The 14,945-nt window shown below is 40.4% G+C and overlaps 1 protein-coding gene across 1 annotated transcript in view; it reads right to left on the bottom strand.

Moving 5' to 3' along the window:
* Window positions 1-2,011: 2,011 nt before the first annotated feature.
* LOC140242784 (uncharacterized) overlaps window positions 2,012-14,945 on the bottom strand; it is a 32,004-nt gene continuing 19,070 nt past the window's right edge. The window contains exons 4-6 of the mRNA XM_072322543.1: window positions 8,130-8,231; window positions 5,409-5,507; window positions 2,012-4,113 (exon numbers count right to left, since the gene is read on the bottom strand). Of these exons, the coding sequence (XP_072178644.1) occupies window positions 2,602-4,113; window positions 5,409-5,507; window positions 8,130-8,231 (1,713 nt within the window). The 3' untranslated portion in view covers window positions 2,012-2,601. The remainder of the gene's footprint in view (window positions 4,114-5,408; window positions 5,508-8,129; window positions 8,232-14,945) is intronic.

Genomic DNA, 14,945 nt, shown 5'->3' with positions numbered 1-14,945 from the left:
AGCCGAATACTTCTATGCCATACGGACTTGTCTAAACGAAAATTCTTAAATTGCATCGAAACTTCCAGAAAGCTCGACAGACAGGTAGATCCAAAGAGATTGTATATAATCTCCGCAGATCACATTATTCATGTGTGCACGCGTAACATACGGGACAATAGCGAGCTTTAGATCTGCGTCATTAACACCAAGACAACGCTAATTAGGCAAAAATGGTGTTTTGCACATGCGCGAGACAGCTGTTTCCATTGTCAAATCCGGGAAACTGCGTCGTCCTAGCTTTCGCGTCCCAGATCTAATATAAAAGCTCGCTAATATTTTGGCCGAAACGCAAATTCACACACAGCATGTAAATGTTGGACGAAAGTAATGCGTAGGATGCTCTGGTTATGACCGCGACTGTTTGTTTATTTGTTTGTTTGTTTGTTTTTTGTTTTTTCTTAAACACTGCTTGGTACCTCAATGACGTCATCTTGATTGGAATGCACTTGAAGCTGACACTACACCGCGTCATTTCTAGAAGCGTGAATGCCTGAATCGAAAGTTCTTCGTCACCCTTCTTGCCGCGTTCAAAACGTAAGATGGGTACCGGCTTCTGATTGGCTATACATTCCTCATGATGTCTCCCAAATCAAATGGCAACCAAGAGAGAATGAATCAAAGACAGAAATGAAAGAAGAAGGGAAGGAGGGGAGACAGAGGAAGGGAAAAATTGAAAGATAAAGAAAGAAATAAACAACGAACCAGTCAATAGCTGGTGTCTGGTTGCCATAATCCACAGCGTTAAAATTGCATTAACCCTATAGCGGCATCGAAGACTATCACTACCCCTATACGAGCACGTGGGCCTAAGAGTAGGCCCTAGAGAAAGAGTTGTGTTTTCTTTTAATCATCTCCATTACTTGCGTCCTTTTATTCCTTGGTTTGTTGAAATGCTGATACCGAAGCGATGTCCTTCTCATGTATTCTTATCGGCATATCTGCTTTATCTCAAGAGGGTGACATGAAAAAGATAATTTTTTCAAAGCTGAAAAAAAAGATGATGTCAAAATTACCTACTCAACGTTATAAAACCTGTTACATATGTTACAATATAATCCCATCTAGGTTACATTACAGTAATTTCTGCGACTGCATTCGGTGAAACGCGCGTAAAAATCTTCAAAGGAAGTCTGCGCTACCAAGAATGGCACACGATTCCATGCCCATGCAATGTGCCCCAGATCATAAAATTATCGGCAATGTGTCCTAGCGACGACGTGCCACAATGACAGGTAATCTCACGATGTGTTTTGTATTTTACTTTATACACACCGGGCAGCTATGATATACTCTGCACAGAGGTCAGAGTGCAAGCGAAACTGGTGCATTGTGGGAATGGGACGTGGGGAAAAATGCAATATGAAGACGTGATGTCACACTAAGCCAGCTGCACTGCTCGTATTTCCTTCATAATGACATTCTTACATTCCATCCATACGGGAATATTAACCACATTCATGTCTATGAAAGCTTGAGAAAAATGCGCCAACATCGACGGTATGCTGTTAAATACAGCATGCGAATTAGGCAAGATGAGTAGGTTTTCACATTCGATGGCGTCTGCGCCTGTGAGCTTGACACTAGCTGAGCAACAAACATGTTGTAAGATACAAGAACATGCTTTTTGAATTGCCTCTTCTATGCAGTATAGTGTTGTAAGCCCATTACTAAAAGTTTACTAGGGGTGCAATACTAGGCTAGAAAGAGAAAGACCTTTTGAAGGAGTGAAGCTACCAACCGTGGGGTCAGGGAGGACGCATTCCTCCTCCCGGCCCGGTGGCCGAAATTTTGACATACTTTATTTCGATCTGAAAATCAAGCACTAGTTGCATTTAGGTGTAATTTAATAAGGAGGGGTCACACCTCCCCCATAGTAACAGGCCTGTGTTATATGTAGATGCACACTATGTTCAATAATTCAACAGAATTCACATGCGTCCAGCTTTTTAGACTTTGCGGGTTTTTTTTTTTTCTTTTACCACACAGTCAGCACCATTCTATTGGTATTCGAGCGATTAAAAAATTAGAATTTCAAGGAACAATCGTAAGTCCTTGTGCTAACATTCCCACTCGTCTTGTTGGACTAAATTGAGCCACTGCACACTTCATCAACTGCCTTTGGCAAAAGTTATTTGGAGGTGCAAGTGGAGCGTAATTCCTTTGGAGTGGAACCACGCCACGATCATCTAATGTCAAGGCTTTGCTTAAAAATTCTGTTGGACGTGACTGGAAAATATGATGTGAAGTAAACGTGATAATAATATGGTGCCGTAGTACGGTAGCAATAGCACGAAAAGAACAAAACAGTGAAACACATGGATGGATTGTTCAAACCCGTGCACTTCTGATTAAATGCATCATTCCAAAATCGTAATACGACTGCGTTTTAGTACTAGTGCCACACGGCACGACATGCTTAAATAAATACCTAACCGTACCTTATCACTTGTATTGACATACGAAAGAAGGTTTAGAATAATTTGTTATCAATTAATCTGATAATAAAAAATCTTGATGTACGTGACAATAATTTGGCGATACAAAAGTGACATTTTAAAACTACGACTCTATCTTATCTCCATCAGTCACCTCCCCGTTAGTCAGCACAGGCTCCTGGTCGTGTTCTTTGTCCCTCTCCACGTTCTTCATTTCTTTTTCCTGGTTTGCACTGATTTTGCTTTCTCCATCACCTTTCACCTGTTCGCTGTCGGCCTGTGTCTCCTCTGCGAGTTCTACAGTCGATGCACCTCCACCCTCTGCCTTCTTATCCTCTGCTTCCTCCTCACGCTCTCCCGCGGAGCTGTCGGCTGATTGCACATCCCCGTCACCATTAGCAACCACCGACCCCTCTCGGCATTCATGATCCTCCTTCTCCGCCCCCTTCGCGGATTCGTCACCACTTACACATTCCTTTTCCTTCTCTCCACTCTCATCCGCCGGCTGAGGTGTATCTGACGGGCACTGTTCTTTTGTTTCCTTGTTTGCACTATCGCCATCAGGCTGGTCTTTTTGGTCTGGGATACTGTCTCCCTCACAGGCCGCCACTGCCTCATCGGTTTTGCTCTCAACCTCTGCAGAATCACCGGGCCTTGGTGACGCTTCGGAATCTTCACTCCTAATATCATCCTTTGCTTGGTCTTTGGTGTCACCCTCTACACCTTCTTTTGCTTCTTCTTTTGCATCACCCTTTATTTCGTCTTTTGACGTGTTTGATATATCTTTAGCATTGTCTTTCACTCCTTCTTTTGCTTCTTCTTGTGTATTATCCTTCACATCTTCTTTCGCTTTTTCTTTTGGATCATCCACCATTCCTCCTTTCGCTATGTCTTTTGTATCATCTTTCACTCCTTCTTTTGTTTCACCCTTTGTTTCACGTTTATCTTCGTCCTTTGTTTTGTCTGTGGCTTGTTCAATTGGTCGTTCCTTGGCAGCCTCCGATGCCGAAGGAGTACTTTCCTCGGCCTTTTCGGTGCTCTTCGCCGAGTCTCGTCGGGATCGTGATTCTTCGGCATCCTTCGTTAAATCTTCGTCACTGGCCCCTTTCCTTTTTCGGATGGCTGCCTGCAGAGCGTCTGATTTCATGAGCTCTTTGATGACCATCCCGTGGCCCTCTTTGGTTTCGGTTGACACCTCCACAACTGGCTCCTGAGGACTGGGAGATTTGGCCTCGACGTCACTTCCGACATCAGAGTCACCTGACTTCGTTCCGCTGTCTGCCGTATCGGCGGGAATTTTCTCCACCTTTTTCCCTGCGTCGGGTTCGGTCGTCTGACCTGAAGTGGTCACGGGACTACTGGTAAAAGCGCGCGAAATTCGGGCACCAAGACGAGACATCAGCGAGGAAGTTTTCTCTGCTTTGGGCGTCTTCCCTTCGCCTCCGTCTTTTTTCTTCCGCCTGAGTCTCTGCAGGGCGGACATCTTGTCGGGTTTCTGGACGGCGCCATCTTCGTCAATGTCCATCACATTGTCGCTCGGAGACACCTGTATAACCGGGGTCGTCTGGGGCTCTTGGGGTGGTGACGTCGCGTCAAGATTTCCATCGTCTACCTCGATATCGTCCACCTTGTTGATCTAGAGAAACAAAACAGAGATCATAATGAGATACTTTATAACTTTCTGGATATCATACATAATGAGTAATAATTACAGCCTTTCACAACAAACCCTATTAGCAACCGAATGCCAGGACCTTTCACAGATAATGATGTCATGGTTATGAGGTGGGTTTGTTCAATAATGTTGGTGTCTTGACAGTTTGCCCAGCGTCGAATATGATAAAAGTAAAGCGCTACGCTCAGAGAATATTGGTCTCCAGGAATCACTGAAGTTTGTGTGGATCACACAACCAGTATTCTCAATTTGATTTTCTTCACACTTCTGAGGATTGAAAACCATTACGACGGCATACTATTTTCCATGAATGGAAAATTCGTGTTTTTTAGAAGAGCGAATGAGAGAACGGAGAAGGTAGGTGTGTGCGTGTTTTTACAGAACTAAGCGGCAGTATACTAATATTTGCATTATTTTTTGCTTGTGTTGTGTTCCGTTCACTTGCGATAAACCAAGGAGGTTGAAGAGATGGAGTTTCAACTGGCTGTAATTATTCAAACAGTTGTAAGTTTTCTATCGATGCACAAAACAATTCCACAGGTGCATTTGTGCTTTGATGATTGGGGTTCGATGCTGCCGTCTTTCTGAGCAATCTGAAAATTTGTTTTGAATGCTAACATAATGTCGGCTATAATTTTGCTACTATATTTATTTAATGAAATTAAATTTACCTGATGATATAGCGTATATGAAACAAACGTAAATCCCATACAGAAATATGTGCAAAAATATGAATCTGAGCTGCTTGTTGTGAAAATAGTTAAAACTGTACCCTCACTGGAAAACCGATATTATAATTTTTCCGATCACTTTAGACAAATGAAACTGATATGTTATCATATTCAGATATAGTTTATATTCATTTATTTGTCAGATTGGTGTAAAGACATATAAATGCTAGTAATTTGGATTTTTATGTTATCAATCTTTTACGCGTATGTACCAGCTACCGCTCATCTTTTAAAGTAACTCCATCATAAAGAGAGTGGTTGGTCATTATGCAATGACACATGAATCAATATCGTCTTCCTATCTGCGGGCAGCTCCAGTTTGGCACATTCTTCAAATATTTTGAAGTGACGGCATCAAACATTGGGATCAAAGAGACTGCTGTGACTCCATCTCTTGAACTTCCGTGGATGAACGTGACATAAATCGCAACATTCCACGCAGCATGACCAATAACGTTGACACTTGCTATACCGGAACCGTTTCATGACACGTGGAATGCACGCAGAATAGGAAGATTCACTCACCGTGGCTTGGGTTGCTAGGAGCTCCGACGACGCACCCACCCCAGAATCCGCATCCTCCCCAGGCCCAGACGATTGTATCTCTGTCGTGGGCGTGGTCACCTGTATGACGTCAGATGGAAGGAAAATGACAATCACTGTTGCGATAAACGCACGATCGGATGAAAAAAACAATTTAATAGGAACAACACATAAATGTAGTGTCTTGTTGGTATACAGGGAGTTTTTGAGGAGTGTACTTTGGTAAATAATAGTCGCAATGACAGAAACCATTGGTATAGCCACACAACAAACAGATGTAAACCTCATTCTCAAAAGTAGACATCAAAGTTAATCGGGAGTCGCTTCCATTGCAATGAGGGTAGTATGCCGGTTTACAAATACATTAATAACACCAGAACCGTTGAATAACACGCACAGTGTTACAGACTGGGTGAAAAAAATTGATCCATGTTTAATTGCTTGCAAGGATCAGCTGAAGGCAAACTTTGGGTTGTTATGAGTAATATCTGAGAAAGAAAAATACACTGTATGCATCAAGTTTTGATAACTGGTAAACCAATCTACTGTAATCTGAGAAAGCAACACTATAGGTTGTCGATATGAAATTCCTCTTGATTATTATTCGGTTATCTGGCTAAAGGCGAGATATTATTATGTGTAAAGCTTCTCCGACTACCGACGACACTATCTGGTTCAGACCTTGAGTCAGGCTCAAGCTGGATTTAGGCTAATCCTGCGTGGTTTTAAGTATAACTGAAAGTGTTTCCAGGTCCAGAAAAACTATAAGTTCACGTCAAACTCGGACGTGTAGCAATGGATTGCTAAAGGGAGTGAACAGACGTGCTTTCGTTTCAGCTCGTTGTTGAAAAGGTGAAGGACGGAGTAATTATAGTGATATGAACGAGATATCAACAATCTGTTTTTTTTTCTTAAAATAAGTTCATTTATTTGATATAGTGTGATGCTGATGTTAGTAGCCGTGTTTTCTCTTGATATGCTAGTTATAACACCTATCTGTCAATATTGTGTAGCCAGGTCTTCAATGATGTTTTTTGGTATGATGGATGATATAAAAAAAAATCTGATAATATGAATTCAAATATCCAGGCAAAGTATACTGAAACACTGATTTATGTTGACACTCAATAGCTCAGAAAATACAGACGACGAAGATTACGTAACCTCTGTGACGTATGCAATGTTTTCATTCTAACTTGGTGGTAAAGACAAGTGTCATTTACGTCAAATTATTGTTTATCAGAATGTGAGTATATAGGTAAGGTATAAGTCAGAATGTTCGCCAGTGTAAAACTGACAATGAGGATCTGAGATCCACGTGCTCACGCATATACTTTTAACCATGTGCGAAAAAACGCATATTATTAAACACCGACCACGAACCAAATTAACTATGTCCCCTCTCATTTGATATCCTTGATTTTGCCTCGGTAGAAGTGAGAGATCGGTGATCGTGCGGGCCAGAATACCTCACGCGATTAATCGGGTGAGCACGCATGGCGAAAATGAAGTTTACTCTGCTTGCCTGGGCACTGTAAGCAAAGCGTAATTACTCAATATAGTGAAATCTAAATGCAGATTGGCGGCTACCATTCGAAAACGCTCACATAAGCCGAGTAGTTGATCGTACCAAATTATCAGCATACAGGGTCTAGCCGCAGGTCACCAAACGCAGGACATTATCACTACATTATCATCTCGGACAGAGGCGCGCATGCGCGGTCAAGACCGCTGCGAAATATTGACTCCTTCATCAGTAACTATACTAATACCTATGACTAGGCGCATTGCGTGGTGACCGTTATCAATAGAGAGGGAAAGTACACTTAAACTTTGAACATGTTGCATGACTAATAATGATCTCACAGTCGCCTTTCAACTTGTGTGACGGTCAGTTGAGGGCGTGCTTCAATAATTATCGAACATCATTGTCGTAAAGTGATCCTACGCTGATTTTGATAAAGTGCCTCAAGACAAATTGAAGAAATTGAGCGTTCCTTGATAATCAGTTTCTCTTCCCCTGCTTTCCTAATAATTTTACCTATAACAAATATTTCATCCTGACAAAATGAAGAAAAGAATGATTTCACAAGTGTGTGTTACTGAATATTGACCCCTGCATAGTAATGTTTAAATGGGAAAAGATAGGGAAAAAACAACAACAACAGCAACACCAGAATGCTATCAGAACGTATGGTGACAAGTAGTCAAGCTCAAACAGTCATTTTAAATTTTAGGAATGGAAGGAAAAAATACCCACAAACTTCGGTGCAAAAACAGACAAAATGTATGACCTTGGAAATACTATTTGACATCGTCCATTATACCGTCACCCAAAGTGACAGACTTAGCCATAATAAAAATAATGAAGAAGTTTGTCAAAGAAGAAGAATTCTCATGAAGTCACATGAGCAAGACGGTCACTAAGGGTACCACAGCAACACCCCGTGATTGAGTTAGTGTCATAATATTAAATCATCGCGGGCACCATATTTGTTGTATATTTGTAAAGAGTAAAGTCAGTCAAATTAATATCTGAATAAACTTTTCCTCCAATTTTTCGTTGTTGTTGTTGGATTTGTTGATGATGACGTTGTTGTTGTAGTTGTTGATGATGATGATGAAGTTGTTGTTGTTGTTGTTGTTGTTGTTTCATGAAGAACAACTCTCTCTGGTGAGGTAGGCATCTCCTTTGAGACTTACCCGCGGCTTTGCCCTCTTCGCCGGGGGTCGTCTGCCCTGGTGCTTCGGCCTCGCCTTCCCGAGATGCGTCAGCGCTTCCGTGGACACGACCACGTCGTCAAACTAGAAGAAGAAAAAAAAAAAGATGAGTTACCTCATCATCGACGCTTTAATGACACGTTACGACGATTGAGAAGGTAAAATGCACTCACGTATTATTACAGCATGAGGATGGTGACTGTAAATGAATGAAACGTTTATACCACAGGCGAAGAAGACAGTGAATTTGCATTAATTACAATCCACACTACTGACACGTGGTGTGAATTGCAGGAGTGAAAATGAATTACAGTGTACATCTCATTAGAGTAATATACAGGTTTGCACAGCCTCTCGATCTTACAACCGTGTAAGAATATTGCTTTCTAGGACATTTTGTCAATTTGAGACAAATCTACGTCCTATTTCAAGAACAGCAGAACAAACTGCTGACTATCAATAACCTATATTCTCGTCTCCGAAAGTTGTAAGACTGCTATAACATGTATAAGAAATATTGGTACATTGCATCAATTATCATTCATGCTTAAAACATAATAGCTATGACATGAATGCTTTGATAAAATTCCGAGTCGGATGGTCGCAGAAGGAAACGTTTTTCTTTCGAGATCCCGACGAAAATTTCCAGGAATACAATAATTACATTAATGAATGGAGCATCGCCAAGTGAATTTGGCTATTTTTTAATATCTTAGCGGTGCGTTTAAACGCGGATGTAAAAATAATGTGCAGTTGCCACTGATGCAAAGCACTCTGATGCCAAAATAAACCGTGCAAATAATTGATTTCAACTCGACTGTACTTTCAGTGGTCGGACATTCATCATCAATATTAATAGCCCTTATCCAACCTTTCATCGTTTGTTTTTTTTTTTTAATTCTGTTCTTTAAATATCTTGTTCCTTTTACAGCGACGCACTAAGAATATAGTTTTGGCCTTAAATCGATAAACACTTTTCTTGTCTATTTTGTTTGTTTGTTTAGTGATTTTTCTAGCATTGCTAACACCCCAAGATGGGGCATTATTTCAATTCAATTCAATTAACTATGTAACATGAAAAGAATGTACCACCTTACAATAATTATACACTATCATAGAACTCAAGTGATTAGAAGTAACTAAACAGTATGCAAAATTCGAAAAATGGAGGGACCCACTAAAAAGACAAAGCTTGTAGAATGAGGGCCCCTCAGAGAGAAAAAAAAATATATGTTGACCTTGGAATAAACGATTAACTTTATAGAAATACTCCATGACACTTAAAGGTACCACAGGAGAAGAAGAAATCTGAAATTCTTGTCTGAAATATAGGCCGCAGATGAAATTGGAAGTAATTCCTTAGAAATAAACAGCAGCCAGACGAATGAACAATATGCTGCGGGATACCAGAGAGGTGGAACGCTTCCACCTCCCTGGGGATACCCCGGTGAGGGCGCAATATGCCCAGGGAGGCCAAGAAGAAGACTCCTCTCCGCCTCCTGCAGCGACATCAACGCAATGAAAATTACTAATGCCGATTCTGAGTCTTGCTGACATGAAAAGCGATGGCAATCTTCGTTTGCCCGACAATTGCGATAAACATATTCCTTATCGCGAAATCCAACTTGGGCAGATTTTTTTTTTTTCCCGGGCGCCATTCCATAACCTCTATTATAATCAAAGGCAATTTTACCCATCTCGCTTTTCTATAAACAAGAGCGGTCATCCATTTAGCCAATAAAAGCGCGGGATAAAACAACCGCGTGAAAAAGCCCCCGATTTGGTTTGGAATGAGTGCCCCGCTCTCCCTCTCGGTTTCTCCTTGCTTTCTCTTAGTCTCTTCTCCTGTCATCCAATTTCTCTTCCCATGCGCTTTCTTTCTCACAGTGTGACACACACTCATATACGTAGTATCTCGCAGTGACTCACTGTGTTTGCAGATAACGCAGATGAAACAGAATGCCGTAAAGGGCTCACACGGGTAAATATTTCCCCATATCAGAGAGACGCGTGCTAAAATCCAAAATTCAAAAAACTCTGTAAAATAGCTGGGAGAAATGAGGTGTTTCATCTTTGGTAACCTGAAAAAAATGAGATATACCCTTTCATCCATCAAATTTCCAAGGGGGGTTCTTCAGCTCAAACTCTCTCCAAAGGTTCGCAAAGTCAGACTTTTAACGAGTTCTTTTTACTTAAAGGACAAGTTCACCTTCATAAACATAAGGATTGAGAGAATGCAGCAATATTAGTAGAACACATCAGTGAAAGTTTGAGGAAAATTGGACAATCGATGCAAAAGTTATGAATTTTTAAAATTTTTGTGTTGGAACCGCTGGATGAGGAGACTACTACAGCTTGTGATTGATATGCGTACAACAGTATAAAGAAAATGTAAAGAAAATTCAGCATATTTTAACTTTTTTTTCGCATAATAAAAGAGCACTTGACTTGCCTCTTTCTAAAGGCAGAGGGAATGATATTACCCCTAACAAATGTCGGTAACGAGTCAAGGGAATGTGTACTTTTTTCAAAAGATGAAATTTTGTGAAATTCTCTTTGTATTTTCCTTATATTTGTTGTACGCATGTGACATCTAAGTTATTCATACAATGCAGTAGTCTTCTCATCCAGTGGTTACTACATTAAAACTTCAAAAATTCATAACTTTTGAACGGATTGTCCGATTTTCCTCAAACTTTCAATGATGTGTTCTGCTAATATTGCAACATTCTCTCAATCCATATGTTTATGAAGGTGAACTTGTCCTTTAAAAAAAAAATCACGTTATCTGTACATGCACCCAATCAAGTGTAGTCCCTTCAAATTCCATGAAAAAAGCTTTCATCTTCCAACCAAAATGCAGTTTGTCGAGGAATTCATACTCAATTTCTGCAGGTATTCAGATTTATGCCAAACTGCATTTCTGATTTTTAATCATATTTTTCTTCAATTATTTTAGTATCTTTGGGACGATTGTGTGATGCGGACAGGGATATTCCATTATATTTACAGGGGAGAGCCCTTAAACGCTGCACACACAACACACGCACGCACACCCACACGCACGCACATAAGATCCCGTATACTTCAGAGCATCCACGTCAATATTCATGACGTCCGTTTTCTCAGGAATCCCTCGCTCCCACCTCCCAGGTTATCTCCACGAATGGGGAGGTATTTTTATGAGGTTTGAGAGAACACCATTCCAACGTGTCCCTTTGGTTCCATACACCACCTCCTACAGCGAAAAAGTTTTCCCTTAAAATTTGTAAGATATGATTGACTTCTGAATGCCAACCACATCTCCTTTCTTTTTCGTTATCCTCCATTCCTCCTTTCCTTGTTTTTTTTACACGTCCTTCCTTCTTCCTCTTGCACATTCTTCTGTGTGTCATTTCTTCCCTTGTGTCATTCTCTTCCTCTCCCCGAAGATTTGTTCCGTTTCCTTGTGTCAATCGTCACCTTTTTTTTTTCTTCTTCCATGCCCTTCTCTTCCCATTTCGGGATCTGTCGCTCAATAAACCTATCAGCTTTATCATTACTAAATCATGCTGTCAATTTATTTAGCACATGCTCTTTTGTATCAACCTGTTCGCCCATCCGTCTACCTTTCTTTCTACCGGAGATTTTTTTTATTCATGCAAGCGAAACATTTTCAGTGCCTTACCTGTTGATAATCCTTTATTTTACTGATGGATTTACGCGAAATATAGCATTTGTGCATTTTCATTCATTTTTTTTTTTAATTTGATACGAGACACGTTTAAAAAATGGGATTCAGGAATCTCGGTCTTCAATTTTAGAAAATTGATTATAGTGGTCACAGCCATGCACTTCATTCTTTCCAAACAGTACCATAGAACACAATCTGCTTTTGCAAGGTATACGCATTGAATGCTCATTGTGCGTGGACACATTTCTCACTACAAATGTGGCGAATTTCATTAAAAATTGACTTTTCTTGGTACAAACTAAGGCTATATACTCCAGTATAAGACAAATTCGTTAAAGCTAATCATGTCGTTGCGTTTTAATCAATCTGTGAGATGCGTGTAGCTAGTGGAGTTATGGCCCAAAATGGGTGATGGTGATTTCTTACTTAGATGACCAGCAATTGGCGTTTGTCAAGTAATTAAAAATAAGATTGATTGGACGAGAGAAAAAGACGGAGTTTTTACGAGTCAGCCAAAATCTTGGAGGCGTATACGAAATTGACTGATGGCCCACGTATCTACACTGTGCTCAATGAGGATGAATTAGTGAGTAAAATTAGTGAGTAAACTTCATCCTCGTGTCTTGACAGGATGTGATGAATGAGATTTTTGAAGGAAATTCACTTGTGGCTGAAAGAAAAAGAGGATGGGGAGGAGCGAGAGAGCAACGAGGAAAAAAAGACCATGAAACTATATAGATGGGTTGAATGAATTAAGACAAATTCATATTAAGTCATTTTTATCTAAATATCAATTTTGCAACTGTCACGATCTCTTCCATGAGATTTAATTCAATAAACTGACTTTAAAAAGTAAGATTTACTGCGCCGTACTCTGAAAACACACATCGATTTCTTATGATCATACCCGACTTTGATATAGTATTATGGAAAACAAAACAATGTTAATACAGCTTATTTCGCAGGGCAATGCGAGGGAATGTGCAATGTGATGCGAAGAAAGACCGAGGACTGTCACCATGACTGTATAACGATTTACACACAAACTATACCGCCTATTTCAGTAGCTATTAGTAGTCAGTATTACTTTCAGTAACTAACAAGTTTAATTCACTCCAGTCCCGGTGGCAACACGGTACGTATAAGTAAAGTGAGTGTTAATCATAATAACTATGAGTCTTGCTGCATTAATGAATAGTAAGATGACCTTGATAATGATAGTGACCAGTAGTGATAGTATGGATAGTAATAATAATGGAAGTGATAATGACAATGAAAAAAAAGGTCTGAAAAATGCTATTAAAATGATGCTGCATAATTATTATAAGTTAATCATTTATACATCCTGTTACCAATATATCCCCTGTTACTTTCAAAACATTACCTACAGCTATAGGCTCCTATGTTCAGTTGACTGTGTTTTATTCACATACGAAAAAAGGAATGCAGAAATCAAATCAAATCAAATCCAATCAAACCAAATCAAAATACTGATACCAATGATTATGATGAGAATAAAATGGTAACAACAATCAAGATTATAGGATGAACACGGGAGAGGAGGAAGAGAAGAAGAAGGAAAAAAGAAGAACAAGGAAGAAAAGATGATGCAAACGGAGGGCGGAAGGGGAAAGGAGGAGGAGGAGGAGGAGGAGATGGAGAGACAGAGAGAGAGATTGAGAGGATGATGGTAGGAGTAGAAGGGATGAGAAGACGGAGACTGGGATGAGGCGAGGAGTAAATTATTTCATCGACCGTCGAAGCGGTGGCATTTTCTCGAGGCGCAGTGTTTACCCTTGACCGTTACCTTCCCATCGCCTGACAGCGCCCAGCGCCTTCGCCACAACCTTCTCGCAATCAATTAATCGCGGCATCCCAGTCCCGTTTGACGGATGCGACCAGTGATTAGTCTACGCCTTATCAGACAAGTGAAATGATAATCTAATACTATTTTGAGCGACAGAGAAAATCAACTCAGCTACACACGTTATGTAGTTTCTTTCGTACCTCAGAGTGAAAGGATAATAAATTGATGCGCATTTCACCATAGAATATGCTGAAATTCATCCCTACTAATTCCAGAGTGCGTTTCTTTTCTCTCTTTTAAAAAAAAAAATAAAAATCAGTTGTCATTTCCTGATACAAACTCGACCCATATTTTCCACGCACGCCCCACCCATACCTTCACTCTACACGAATTGTTTTCATGTGGAGGCCGCGACAGAGACTAACTTAAATTTCTTTTCCCACGGGGTCTTGAGCAAACATAGCGCTGGGCTCGTGCGAAGCGGCAGGCAATTTTGGAGCGCGTACACTTCACTGTAGGTGGATTATGAAAATGAGATAATGACAATTTTTCAATGAACGGGGGACGCGCCACGCTGTCAAGGGAAGTGTGAATGCCAGAGCAGACGACTTTAACCTTTTGTGTGCTTTGAGCGTCGATTAGCACAGAAAATACCCTAGCATTGTACAAACTGTCATAATTCCCTGACACAGAAACGGTTAAATCTCAAGACCTGTATCAGCTGTGGTTTTAAATGTTGCACCAGGCCTTTATACGTTTCATTTTTCGTTGACATTTTTGTGGAGCGGGATGACCCATTTATCTTGATCAATTGTTGATATATTGTTTACTTTGCATATGAAGTAAAACATATAAATACATATAACATTTATGCGCAGTGATATCAAGTCATTCACATTGTGTTACGAGTCAAAGTGATTACCCGTTTATTGGCCATTGGAAGCCGAATCCAAATACGTTCTCGTCATATTGCTAGAAATAGTTCTAGCGCTCCGATATCTAAAATTGAGTCAATGATGCAGGTGATTATAAAACTGGTGGAATGTATCCAAACAGAAGGTCTGAAATGAGTCATGCTGCTCTTTTTATTCATTTTTATTGGCTAATGCACGGGAGTGCAAAATGTGTGCAAAGTGTGCAAAAGAAGAAGAAGAAGAAGAAGAAGAAGAAGAAGAAGAAGAAGAAGAAATAGAAGGAGGAGGAGGAGGAGGAGATTACCGATTACCGATTGCTCTGTGGAGCTACCTGTGTGTGCGCGGCACGAACCCAAACAATCGCTTTGATCCACTGAGAGCGGCCCCATTGCATTGAAAAACAA

Source organism: Diadema setosum, chromosome 19, assembly GCF_964275005.1.
Source record: "Diadema setosum chromosome 19, eeDiaSeto1, whole genome shotgun sequence".
Lineage (NCBI taxonomy): Eukaryota > Metazoa > Echinodermata > Echinoidea > Diadematoida > Diadematidae > Diadema > Diadema setosum.
The sequence above is the reverse complement of the archived record's forward strand: the minus strand, read 5'-3'. Positions and strand labels throughout refer to the sequence as shown.